The sequence below is a fragment of the Dendronephthya gigantea genome, unplaced genomic scaffold, assembly GCF_004324835.1.
Source record: "Dendronephthya gigantea isolate DGI-Jeju-01 unplaced genomic scaffold, DenGig_1.0 000077F, whole genome shotgun sequence".
In the NCBI taxonomy this organism is placed as follows: Eukaryota; Metazoa; Cnidaria; class Anthozoa; order Malacalcyonacea; family Nephtheidae; genus Dendronephthya; species Dendronephthya gigantea.
In genome coordinates this window covers 897,541-911,483 of record NW_021163087.1, presented here as the reverse complement: position 1 = coordinate 911,483, position 13,943 = coordinate 897,541, and the positions used below count along the sequence as shown (strand labels likewise).

Here is a 13,943-nt window from a genome sequence, read left to right as displayed (position 1 = left end):
CCAAAAATAACAGTTGAACAAAAATCTACCAATGTGATTGCCATTTACAGCTGTAGTAATTTTCTTCTGCCTTATAGTCTGGATATGCTACTGGGCGCATTCTATATATATACCTCTTCTGTCCTAAATTAATATACGAAAATAACCTTCCCGAAAAGCTATTAGGCTTCTAGCCACTGCCTTACCTTGCAATCAGGATTCAAACTGATCATTATAATGATAGTCAAAAACTAATATGCATCAAATGTGGTATAACAACTGCCTAAAATAGACAAAACACTTCTCGACGCTCGACATAAGGGCATTCGTCAGGAGAGTTAGTATGACTCTATACTAACTCTATACTAACTCTTCTAACGAAGGCCCTCAGGTCGAAACGTCGAGAAGTGTTTTGTCTATTTTAGGCAGTTGTTATACCACATTTGATGCAAAGTTGTTTGAAGACGCTGCCACGCTGCTCCCTGGTTATATAAAAACTAATATGGTTTATTTTGATATAATTTTGTTGTTCAAGAGTTAATGCCTAATGCTAAAGTTTCAAAAAATTACGGACTAATGCTTTCTAAAGAATTACACCACTCCTGATCCACCTGCAACACTTTTGGCCAATATCACTGTCAGGATGATCACAAAAAGCTGGAATAAACATATTCGTGATATGATTAGCTACTAAATCTTAGACATATAACAGCTGAAGGAAAATTGAAATAATTGCGATTATCGAATATCAATCTCTGACGGAATATCTTCGTTATTTACTGGGGCCGGTTGTATAAAACTACATTTTGCATAGTCAAATCGTAGTTAACTCAGAAATACACAACTCTGATTGGCCAATTCTGCCCTTAACTAAAGTTAAAAGTTAACTAGTCTTTTATACAACTGACCCCTGGGTGTACACATATAGTGTCGCTACAAGAACCTAGATACAGTAACTTCCTAGTTTCAATCTTTTCATTTAGAGTTCCTGCGAAGATCTTACAGTGCAATACTGCTTTTAGCCCTTTAAGAGATGTAGATTAGTGATGCTTTTTCAAAGGGTGAGTGCAAGAAACGGTCATGGAGTGTAATTACATCTCTCAGAAGTAGAATTTTATTGCACAGTGTAGAAGGGTTTTAAGCGGTTTGATTGGTTTCAAAGCACAATGGCTAAAAAGTGGCTTTGAAATCAGACTAATTGTTGTGATCGTGCGTATAGTTATAAAATGAATAATAAAATGAAAGGATTGGAGACTATGGCTGATGCAAGCATGCATGATGACCTATCATGTCGCTTTGGAGTTTCATTGCCGCATTTCCACACGAATATGAGCGCAGTAATAACAGAATTATATACTATAAAGTCAGTAATTCTGCAGTTGAGTAAGTTTTCAAGGGAGCAGGTTTTAAGGAAGCAGAGTGGTTAAAGTTAAGAAACATAACTTCTGCAAGGCTCATGCCACGGTTTCAAAGTTAATCCAGGTTAATGAATATTCAAATGTTATTTCATTTAACACAGTATAGGTAGTGACCCTTTACAGAATAACTGTACAGAATAACTTTAACAAAATACTCTTTGGGTATCGGTCCTATTGAGTCTCCTCAGTAATATATTGAAACTTACCTGCAAGATCAAAAAGAAAAGCGCTGCTAATCCAACAGTCAGAAGATGATTCTTAATGAATTGTTTGAGTTCCGTGAAACATCCCTGTCGTCAAATGAAAGCAAAACAACTGTATAAATAATTATCTGGAATTGGAAATCTAGCGTAATTTATGAAGCTTGAAATCCAATCTTGGGGTTTATTTACACGTTCTCAGATATTCCTCAATAATTTCTGCCTTTTGCAAGAAGACAGGTAGAAAAAGCGATTCTCTGCAGGTTTCAAGGAATGCAATAACAAGCCAAATTTCTCCCAACTGAAACAATTATAGGTAGGCCACTTCTTTCAGCCAAAACCCCTCATGATCCATCCTCTTTTTTGGCAGCCAAGCCCCGATCATAAATAATAAAAGGTCTCTTATACAAAATTGACGTACACGTGTGTATATTTTTTTCTGGTTAACATCACCCGGCGGCTTGCCGGGATTTCCTGGCTTCGAAAAGTCTCCACAATGATCACTCTCATCGCGACAGCAACTGTCTGGAACAAGATTGTGACGTCCTTGTTGATTGAACTTCGTAATAGATATTCTCCAGTCGGTGTAGTTGTCCACCCCACAACATTCAAACTAAAAAAGTTCCCGAGAAACAGGACTTATGGCATTTGTTTTTATAACACAGCTATTCACAGTCTGTATAATCATGATCTCTTACGCGATCTGATTGGCTGAACTGCCCACTGTATATCACCTCATATACGACGAGAAGTGAAAAAAGCCAGTATATACTATACCGTGAGAATATGTGATGTGAATTAGGCAAATTATAAGATATTATTAATTTAGCAAATTATTATTATAATGTTTTGATATAAAACAATTATATACCATTCGCTTTCGTCATTATTTGACAGGTGAGAGCCAACTGGGCTCGCTCGTTGTTTTGATGCCCCAAAAATAATACGATTCGAGCTCATTTCATTGTTATCATAAAAATAACGATGAAATTGATGATATCGTTTAGACATTTTCAATCATATATTGCATATATTATATGAAGAATTATATTATAGGAGAGCAGTCCTATCTCAGCAAATTCAGATAATTTTTCTTACCCAAAACTAAAGCTAATTTAAGCGTAGTTTAGGTTCATAGTTGCATGTGCTAGGAAATACTGCCCCTTATACCGACGATATGTATTACCTTTTGTTGTACCCAGTCCCAAGCTTTAGTGACTCCTTCAGTTTCGGTCATATATTCCTGGATTGTTTTTTTCATATCATCATGAAGTTCGTCTTCAACCTGCAGTTAAAAAAAAGGGAATTGAACAATTTTAACCCAATTTAGAAGAGTATACGGGATAAAAATCAAGCAAAATTCATGCCCTGAAATCGAAAAAGTGCATGCTGGGATGAGGAGTCCTTAAACCACGTATTATTATAGGATATGTAATCTACATTTTGGGAAACGCAAATCTATAACAATGGTGTGCGTTCTGCAACTTAGGGCAAGAGCTCAAATGTATTAAGTATTCAATAAAGTCAATTCCAACGACACCTTAACTGAAAGCATTTGATTTAATTACCAGCTATGCAATATGTGCTACATTTTTTGAACATTTCAAGATTCCATTTTGTGCAATTAACTGTAAACAATATATCTATAAATTTTCAATATAATATTAATATTCGTTGTAATTTTTTTTTTACCTTTTCTCTGTACACCATTCCCAAGATAAGCGCAGCGATTTGCACGATTAGAATCAGCATCAAAACTACAAAGAACTGGGGATGACAAACGTAAGAATGTTAATTACCAGATAATTTGTTACATTATTTAGTAATTACTTTCCTGTAAATATTATATTAAATAGTCTTGGTATTTGTCATTGAAAATAATTAAGTTTGCTTTATAAAATGTTTGTTCAAAATGGTGTTTTTATATGCCATGATAACGATAAAGATTAAATTAAAAACTTATAAAAATAAAACCAAAAGTAAATTCAAACTTACAATCCACAGAATGCAAGAACTTCGCTTAAATGCTCCAATGAAACCAAAAATAGATATGAGAGAAGTCAAACAACCAACCGCGATGAGAAGTGCTGCTCCAGTCAAACCTGTGTCTGAGTCAGCTAGAGCAACATAATCACCTTTCTCCACTTGAACCCAGATCCCCAACCCAAGAATGGCAAATCCACCAAGCTGAAATATTATAATATAACGGTAATAATAATAAGCCTTGCAGACTTAGGCCAACAGTAGAAAAAACTCATGCAGTGCTGGGGCCGGTTGTTCGAAAGGCGTTTAGCTTAAACGGCGGATAAGTTCAAAATGGAAAACAAAATTATCCCTTTATCTGACAAATGAGCTGAAATATTTCGATGTAAATATCTTAATTTTCAACAGAAGTACACATTTAATGCATAAAATACAGCTTCAGGCATACACAAAGTGTATGAGAGTATTTTTAAATTTTGGCTTATCCACCGTTTAAGCTAAACGCCTTTCGAACAACCGGCGCCTGGCCTATAATATACATGTTGTAAAATTGAGAGAAGATACTTACCAGAAATAAGACATTGACGGCAATAAGAGAAGATCGAACGCAGCTACCGTCACCCATTCTAGAAAAGGATAAATTTCATATTAAACCCCGCTCAAACTCTCTAATCTATGACAGAGAAGTTTGAGTGAAATATTCATTCACACAAATTAGCCACTTCCCAATCGAGCAGGATACTGGGTCTATTCGCGAACCGCAAAGCATTTATGTACTGTTTGGAGGGACGGGAAATATAAGTTTGAAATGATTTGTCCCTCCAAACAGTCCATAGATGCTTTGCGGTTCTCGACTAGACCCAGTACCCATCTCAATTGGGAAAGGGCTAATTAAATCAGATTAATCGAACTGTTTAATAGTTAACTTTTATTAGCCACGTTCAAACGACATCCAAGAGACATATATAAAAAAATGTAAAAAAGATTATTTCAATATATATATATATATATATATATATATATATATATATATATATATATATATATATATATATATATATACACAAGGTAATAAGGTAAACGGTCACGGGTTACATTATTCATTGAAATTTGAAAATAACTTGCCAGTTTAATATTCTAAGTACATGTAGGTATATATACATTATGTTAGTTACGAGCTACAAAATAGAGTTAGGATAGGTTAAGAGGAGTTCGCCTTTTTTTACATTTTCTTATGTCTTGTTTGAATGTAATTTGCTTGGTCTAAATTATATTCGTTAATTACGCTTAATGTTTATATATGCATGGTAGCTAGTAACTTATTAATTTTGACCCTATGTTTTGACCTATGTCACGATGGGTCAAAATGAGTCGGACAAAACACGATGATGCTGCATTCAACACTTTCACAGTTTTAGAGGAATTCAGGAATTAGAAATGCGGTTTGAACGAGAAGTTTGTGGAGTGTCTGAGCCTCTTAAAATTTCCATCGAACGTTTACTTGTTGCAACGGAAATACCTAAAGCTCGTAGGTTTAAGCATATGTTTAAGTGTTATTTTAACTGAAGTTGGTGTTATTCTAAACTAAATTTAATTCCATGCATGGTCAGAAGTGTTTCGTTTTAGGCTACTATCATTATACCACATTTGACGCGAAATCCGAAATGGTGTACAACACCAACCAGCATGCATATAGCACGCTATGCTAATGGAAGTATTTATACACGTACACAAAATATAAAAAGTAGACTTTCAGTGTGACTCTTGAAATTTGAAACCATGCAGATTTAACCTACAAATGTCTATAGATATACTCATTGATGTAAATGATTTCACATTTATTAAAAAACATACAATTTTCAACGTTTATAAAAGCTACACAAGAAAGCTTTTGCGTGTCTATTATCATCCTCAATATAGTTCAAAAGCAAACTATATGCTAACTGAGACATACGCGCGGTCAGGTACTGTATATATAGCTACTTTCGGTTTGAAATTAATAGTGAACTGAATATGTTGATAAGTCTTAGTATTTTGGATACTACAAAGAATAGCGTTATGGCGTATATAGTCTCCCTTAAATTTTAAGTGTATTTTTAAGTGTATTTTAAAATAACATGAAACTAGGCTGGCTAATGTATAATGACTGATTGTCTAAAATACTTGATAAAAGCTGTTTTCGCTGAATGCTTGCTTCCTGGTAACCATAAACGAAGCTATATATTGACCGTGTTTGATTTCATTTGTGTGAACTCGTCTTGATTTTTAGACATTTCAAGATAACTATTTAGCTTCTTTAAATAATTTTTATCAAATTGAGCGAAAATATACAAGAAAATTTCTGGACGTTTCGACCCGCATGAGTACGTTGATAGTTATTATGATTTATGCATGCCAGTCATATTTTACGATTTCAGCGACTGAATATAAGGCAATAATATTGTATGGCACGCTAACAAGGTCGTCATGTTTATATTAAAACATCGTTTTTCTACGCAAAAACTAACTAAACTTACGTGAAAAGAGTATAATCCTTGGATTGTTCGCGATGTGATGTGTATTTCAACTTCGGCACTGGCGTGTCAAAGTTTACATGATATATCATAATCCTGCTGAACTTGTTATTCTATATTGCATACCAATGCATGATAAAAAATTGCATGACACGGCAGTTTTAGCGTTAACAATTAATCGTCCAAAGCACCACCTGAAGATTTGCCTGCAGCGCAGACGGTCCGTTTTAGAAAACGCAAAATGTAAATTGATTAGTCTGGGATGGGTTTTACCTGCTTGACAACAGGTTTTTCTTTGGCAGAATATAACCATCCGACAAAACTCGCAATATTTGCGCTTTTAATTTACTTAAAGTAAAATCATCAAACTTATTCTGCTTTATACTCTGGATATGCTACTGGGCACATTCTATATCCCTCTTGAGTTCTGAATTAATATATAAAAATAACTTTTCCGCAAAACTGATCATTATAATTAGTAGTCAAAAACTATGGTTTATTTGAATATAACATTTGTTGTTCAGAAACCTCACTAAGTGGTTAATCTTTAGAAATTGCTACTTTTTTGAAATTGTTGTCTGGAATGGGTTTTACCGGTGTTGTAATGCCTGACAACAGGTTTTTTTTAGGCAGAATGTAAAAGTTAAACTAAACCGCTTCATCATATTGAAGTTGTACGAAGGTTCAATTTGACGTTTCGAGCGAGACTCTTCGTTATTTAGAGTTATATAATATGCGATAAGACTGTTCGAAAATTCGAGATTTCGTGTATTTCGTATAAAAGTAAGAGCTTATGTTATTGTGTGTGCCCTGTTCTTTACGTCATCGGAAGTAATTTGACGCCATTTGACCGCGCAGAAAGTGAACCACATTTTTTGGCCAAATCGGCAAGTTTAAACCCCAATAACTTTTCTTTAAATTATTTGTAGAGCTTGCGACTTCAACATAGTCGTTTGTACACTAAACACTTCACGAATATGAAATAAAAAATTTCATTTCATAGGCACTTTAATTTACTTGCAGTAAAATCATCAAACTTGTACTAAACCCCGACTACCACGAGTTATGCATCATGGCGTAAGCCAATTAGCCAAAAACAAAAATATGACGAATCTTCAAAATAACGACAATTCCCAAAAAGCATACGTGCAGCTTCCTGTTTCGTGAATAAAAAACAATCCAAGTTCAATAACTGCCGAAATGGTGGAGTTTTCCCAAGATTTCTGGAGTTTTCCAACATTACGAAGAAAAGTTGTGCGGTCAACGCAATGTCCAAGATTGAGTTCTGGAAGTTGTTGTCAGGAATTAGGTATTTTCTACTTCATTGACATTTTAATTTTATAACTTTTGATTTTTAAACAGGTTTTCAAACCATAGAATCACACTCTTGACCTCAGCTACATTGGTTTATTATGAGAACATAAGAATACATTGTCATGTGTGAAGCATATTTAGTTTTGATACGGTGACTGATATACGTAGTTATAGTAGTGGTTGAGCATGATCTTGCTATTGTCAATGCTAAAGTTTCAAAAAATTACAGACTAATGCTTTCTAATGAATTATACCACTCCTGATCCACCTGCAACACTTTTGGCCAATATCACTGTCAGGATGATCACAAAAAGCTGGAATAAACATATGCGTGAATGAATACTAAATCTTAGACATATAACAGCTGAAGGAAAATTGAAATAATTGCGATTATCGAATGTCAATCTCAGACGGAATATCTTCGTTATTTACTGGGGCCGGTTGTATAAAACTCCTTAACTACACTTTGCATAATTAAATCGTAGTTAACTCAGAAATACACAACTCTGATTGGCCAATTCTGCCCTTAACTAAAGCGGTTAAAAGTTAACTAGTCTTTTATACAATTGACCCCTGAACACATGTAGTGTCGCTACAAGAACGTAGATACAGTAACTCCCCATGCAGTTCAATCTTTTCATTTAGAGTTTCTGCGAAGATCTTACAGTGCAATTAAGAGTGTGGCCCTTAAGTGTAGCCCTTAAAGAGATGTAAATTAGTGATGCTTTTTCAAAGAGTAAGTGCAAGAAACGGTCATGGAGTGTAATTACATCTCTCAGAAGTAGAACTTTATTGCACAGTGTAGAAGGGTTTTAAGCGGTTTGATTGGTTTCAAAGCACAATGGCTAAAAAGTAGCTTTGAAATCAGACCAATTGTTGTGATCGTGCGTATAGTTATAAAATGAATAATAAAATGAAAGGATTGGAGACTATAGCTGATGTAAGCATGCATGATGACCTATCATGTCGCTTTGGAGTTTCACTGCCGCATTTCCACATGAATAAGAGCAGTAATAACAGAATTACTAAGTTAGTAATTCTGCAGTTGAGTAAGTTTTCAAGGGAGCAGGTTTTAAGGGAGCAGAGTGGTTGAAGTTAAGAAACATAACTTCTGCAAGGCTCATGTCACGGTTTCAAAGTTAATCTAGGTTAATGAATATTCAAATGTTATTTCATTTAACACAGTATAGGTAGTGACCCAGGAAAATTTGTACAGAATAATTTTAACAAAATACTCTTTGGGTATCGATCTACTGAGTCTCCTCGGTAATATATTGAAACGGCTTACCTCCACGATCAAAAAGAAAAGCGCTGCTAATCCAATAGTTAGAAGATGATCCTTAATGAATTGTTTGAGTTCCGTGAAACATCCCTGTTGTCAAATGAAAGCAAAATAACTGCATACATGATTATCTGGAATTGGAAATCTAGCGTAAATTATGAAGATTGAAATCCAATCTTGGGGTTTATTTATACGTTTTTACATATTCCTCAATAATCTCTGCCTTTTGCAAGAGGACAGGTAGAAAAATTTATTCTCTGCAGGTTTCAAGGAATGCAATAATTATTACATGCCAAATTTCTACCAACTGAAACAATACACTCTCTTTTGAAACGATATTTATAGGTAGGCCCCTTCTTTCAGTCAAAAACCCTCATGATCCATCCCCTTTTTTGGCAGCCAAGCCCCGATCATAAATAATGAAAGGTCTTTTATACATAATTGACGTACATCTGTGTATATTTTTTCCTGGTTCACATCACCCGGCGGCTTGCCGGGATTTGATGACGTCGAAAAGTCTCCACATTTATCACTCTCAACGCGACAGCAACTGTCTGGAACAATATCGTGACGTCCTTGTTGATTGAACTTCGTTATAGATTTTCTCCAGTCGGTGTAGTTGTCCACCCCACAACATTCAAACTAAAAAAGTTTCCGAGAAATAGGACTTATGGAATTTGTTTTTATAACACAGCTATTCACCGTATAATCATGATCTCTTACGCGATCTGATTGGCTGAGCCGCCCACTGTATATCGCCTCAAAATAGCCGGTATACTATACAGTGAGAATTTGTAATGTGAATTTAGCCAAATTATAATGATATTATTAATTTAGCAAATTATTATTATAATGTTTTTACTCCATTATAAAACAATTATATACCAATCGCTCTCGTAATTATTTGACAGGTGAGAGGCAACTGGGCTCGCTCGTTGTTTTGATGCCCAAAAATAATACGATTCGAGCTCATTTCATTGTTATCATAAAAATAACGATGGAATTAATGACATCGTTTAGACATTTTCAATCATATATTGCATATATTTTATCAAGAATTATATTATAGGAGAGTTAAGATTTGATTTAGAAGTTTACAATTTTAGATCGAGCAGTCTCTATCTCTGAAAATTCGAATAGTTTTTCTTACCCAAAAATGTAGCTAATTTTGACGTAGTTTAGGTTCAAAGTCGCATGTGCTAGGAAAAACTGCCCTTATACCGACGATATGTATTACCTTTTGTTGTGCCCAGTCCCACGCTTTAGTAACTCCTTCAATATCGGTCATATATTCCTGGATTGTTTTCTTCATATCATCATGAAGTTCGTCTTCAACCTGCAGTTAAAAAAGGGGATTGAACAACCTTAACCCTATTTAGAAGAGTATACGGGATAAAAAATCAAGCAAAATTTATGCCCTGAAATCGAAAAAGCACATGCTGGGATGTAGAGTCTGTAAACCACGTATTATTAGGATACGTAATTCACATTTTGGGAAACGCAAATCTATAACCATGGTGTGCGTTCTGCAACTTAGGGCAAGAGCTCAAATACATTAAGCATTCAATAAGGTCCGTTCCGATGGCACCTTACTTGAAAGCATTTGATTTAATTGCTAGCTATGCAATATGTGCTACGTTTTTCTGAACATTTCAAATTCCGTTTTGTGCAATAAACTGTAAACAATATATTTATAAATTTTCAATATAATATTGATGATATTCGTTATAAATTTTATTTACCTTTTCTCTGTACACCATTCCCAAGATAAGCGCAATAATTTGCACGATTAGAATCAGCATCAAAACTGAAAAGAACTGGGGATGACAAAGGTAACAATGTTAATTATCAGATAATTTGTTACTTCATTTAGTATTTACTTTCCTGTAAATCTTATATTAAATCTTAGAATTTTTCATGGAAAATGATTAAGTTTGCTTTATAAAATGTTTGTTCAAAATGCGGTGTTTTTATATACCATGATAACGATAAAGATTAAATTAAAAACTTATAAAAATAAAATCAAAAGTAAATTCAAACTTACAATCCACAGAATGCAAGAACTTCGCTTAAATGCTCCAATGAAACCAACAACAGATATGAGAGAAGTGACACAACCAACCGCGATGAGAAGTATTGCTCCAGTCAAACCTGTGTCTGAGTCAGCTAGAGCAACATAATCACCTTTCTCCACTTGAACCCAGATCCCCAACCCAAGAATGGCCAATCCACCAAGCTGAAAAATTATAATATAACGGTAATATTGATGAGCTTTGCAGACTTTAGCCAACAGTAGAAAAAACTCCGTGCTGACCTATAATATACATGTTGTAAAATTTAGAGAGAAAATACTTACCAGAAATAAAACATTGACGGCAATAAGAGAAGATCGGACGCAGCTACCGTCACCCATTCTAGAAAAGGATAAATTCCATATTAAACCCCGCTCAAACTCTCTAATCTATGACAAAGAAGTTTAAGGGGAGTTCGCCTTTTTTTAACTTTTCGTATGTCTTGTTTGAATGTAATTTGCTTAGTCTAAATTATATTCGTTATAATTACGCCTAAAGTTTATAAATGGTAGCTAGTAACTTATTAATTTTGACCTATGTCATGATGGGTCAAAATAAGTCGGACAAAACACGATGATGCTGCATTCAACACTTTCACAGTTTTAGAAGAATTCAGGAATTAGAAACATGGTTTGAACGAGAAGTTTGTGGAGTGTCTGACCCTCTTAAAATTTCCATCGAACGTTTGCTTATTGCAATGGAAATACGTCGTAGGTTTAATTAAGTGTTATTTTAACTTAAATTGGTGTTATTCTAAACTAAATTTAATTCCATGCATGGTCAGAATTAGTGTTTCGTTTTAGGCTACCATCATTATACCACATTTGACGCGAAATCCGAAATGGTGTTCAACACCAAACAGCATGCATATAGCACGCTATGCTAATGGAAGTATTTATACACGTACACAAAATATAAAAAGTAGACTTTCAGTGTGACTCTTGAAATTTAAACCATGCAGATTTAACCTGCAAATGTCTATAGATATACTGATTGATGTAAACGATTTCACATTTATTAAAAAACACCCAATTTCCAACGGTTATAAAAGCTGCACAGGAAAGCTTTTGCGTGTCTATTATCATATAGTTCAAAAGCAAACTATATATGCTAAAGTCATATACGCGCGCGGTCAAGTCGGTCAAGTCCTACTATATATACTTTCGGTTTGAAATTAACAGTGAACTGAATATGTCGATAATTCTTAGTATTTTGGATATTACAAAGAATAGCATTTTGGCGTATAATCTCCCTTAAGTTTTAAACAAGTGTATTCTAAAATAACTATAGCTAGCTAATGTATAGTCACACTGTCTAAAATACTTGATAAAAGCTGTTTTTGCGAATGGTCAATTCCTCGTAACCATAGACGAAGCTAAAAATTGACTTTCACTTGTGTGAACTCGTCTTGATTTTTAAACATTTCAAGATAGCTATTTAGCTTCTTTAAATAATTTTTATCAAATTGAGCGAAAATGTACAAGAAAATTTCTGGACGTTTCGACCCGCATGAGTACGTTGATAGTTATTATGATTTATGCATGCCAGTCATATTTTACGATTTCAGCGACTGAATATAAGGCAATAATATTGTATGGCACGCTAACAAGGTCGTCATGTTTATATTAAACCGTTTTTCTAATTCTTGGATTGTTCGCGATGTGATGTGTATTTCAATTTCGGCACTGGCGTGTCAAAGTGATATATTATAATCCTGCTGAACTTGTTATTCTATATTGCATATCAATGCATGATAAAAAATTTCATGACACTGCAGTTTTAGCGTTAACAAATCGTCCAAATTTACACCAGCTGAAGATTTGCCTGCAGTGCAAACAGTCCGTTTTAGAAAACGCAAAATGCTAAATTGATTAGTATTGATTCATTTGGCGGTAAAAAAACCATCTTCAGGATTTAGATGCATGCGTGCATGACAACATAGTTACAGCGGAATATGCATACATACAGGTCATAGTTGATGGTGATTATGCCCTCTGTCGATATACGAAGATTGCCCTATATCATGCAGTGAAAATTACTGATTTGAACATTGATGCGAAACTTAGTTCTGCGAGTGAAGCAGTATATCTCAGTTGTGAGTTGTCACAATGGACGCAAAGTTTCGCATTTAAAAGCTACTGTAACTGGTTGCAATCAATTGTAGAATTTGCCATATTACGAACCTTTAGGGTCGTGTCTATAAATCTCGTGAACTCTACGGTATGAAAGAAATATAGAACTGACAAACTGTAAATATGTTAGATAATTTTCAGTTGTTTTTAACTTTATGTATATATGCAGTTAAAATATATATGAAGAGCGTGTCCTATCGCCCGGTTTTAAATCCTAGGTTTTAAAGAAATTGTTGAAAATACTCAGAGGGAACTGTAACACTATAGTTATTCCATTATTTCAACTAGTTAAGTTATTTCATTCTAATATTCAGTGCAAAACATTGGATTTCACAACGCAGAAATGCAACTGTCATCGAAGAAAATTTGACCGGGAATGTGCAACTAGCTATACGTCTATTACATAATGTAACTGAGCGAAGAGCATTCCTAACTTAGCTACTGAACGTTTGCAATCACCTTACCGGCCCGGCCACACAGTTAACATTTTAAACTCTAGATAGCGCAATATCAATGACTATATAATATATATGATAGCAACGACAAATACTGATGAGTATAGCTAAAGCCGCTATGAAGTTGATAAGCGATGCGACCAGGCAGGTTTTGGCCGGTTATTGCTAACTCCTTTTAGCTTTAAAACATAAAAATATATGATACATATCTCTCGTCAGTCGGCTCGTCTCAAAATACATACTCGCTTAGACTATACATAATTGTCGATGTCGCGGTATTCGTCTAAATATTATCACTCAACATGTATTTGTTCCTAATCGTTTACACTGTTTTCACGGCATCGGACGAAATACAATTAATATTTTACAGTTTTTAGCTTTATACGGGCAGATGTATCAAGCATATTGTTTACTGATATAAAGTTAGATTAACAAATTTTTATCTTACCTACAAGGCTAACTTTTTAGGTCGTTCTTGAGTGCAATTTTTAAATTTCTTTGTGTATATTTTGAGAGTGGGTTTGACAACACGCAGTTGTATTCATATTCAAATGTCGTTGAAATGCTCATGAATGCATTGTGTTTGTTTATGGTG

General features: G+C 34.4%; 1 protein-coding gene across 5 annotated transcripts; it reads right to left on the bottom strand.

The window, feature by feature from the left end:
• Positions 1-432: 432 nt before the first annotated feature.
• On the bottom strand, positions 433-13,943 carry LOC114532059 (CD151 antigen-like). 5 transcript variants are annotated; one of them, XM_028553649.1, is made up of 8 exons: positions 13,797-13,943; positions 4,149-4,206; positions 3,593-3,784; positions 3,290-3,364; positions 2,784-2,882; positions 2,019-2,210; positions 1,604-1,687; positions 433-636 (listed from the first exon to the last, which is right to left on the bottom strand). In XM_028553649.1, the coding sequence occupies exons 2-8, from the start codon at positions 4,203-4,205 to the stop codon at positions 571-573; spliced, it is 765 nt and encodes a 254-aa protein (XP_028409450.1). In that variant the 5' UTR covers position 4,206; positions 13,797-13,943; the 3' UTR covers positions 433-570. The 5 variants fall into 5 exon arrangements, with proteins under 5 accessions (XP_028409450.1, XP_028409451.1, XP_028409448.1 ...); XM_028553650.1 differs by having other exon boundaries at positions 13,801-13,943; XM_028553647.1 differs by lacking the exon at positions 13,797-13,943 and adding an exon at positions 6,097-6,189.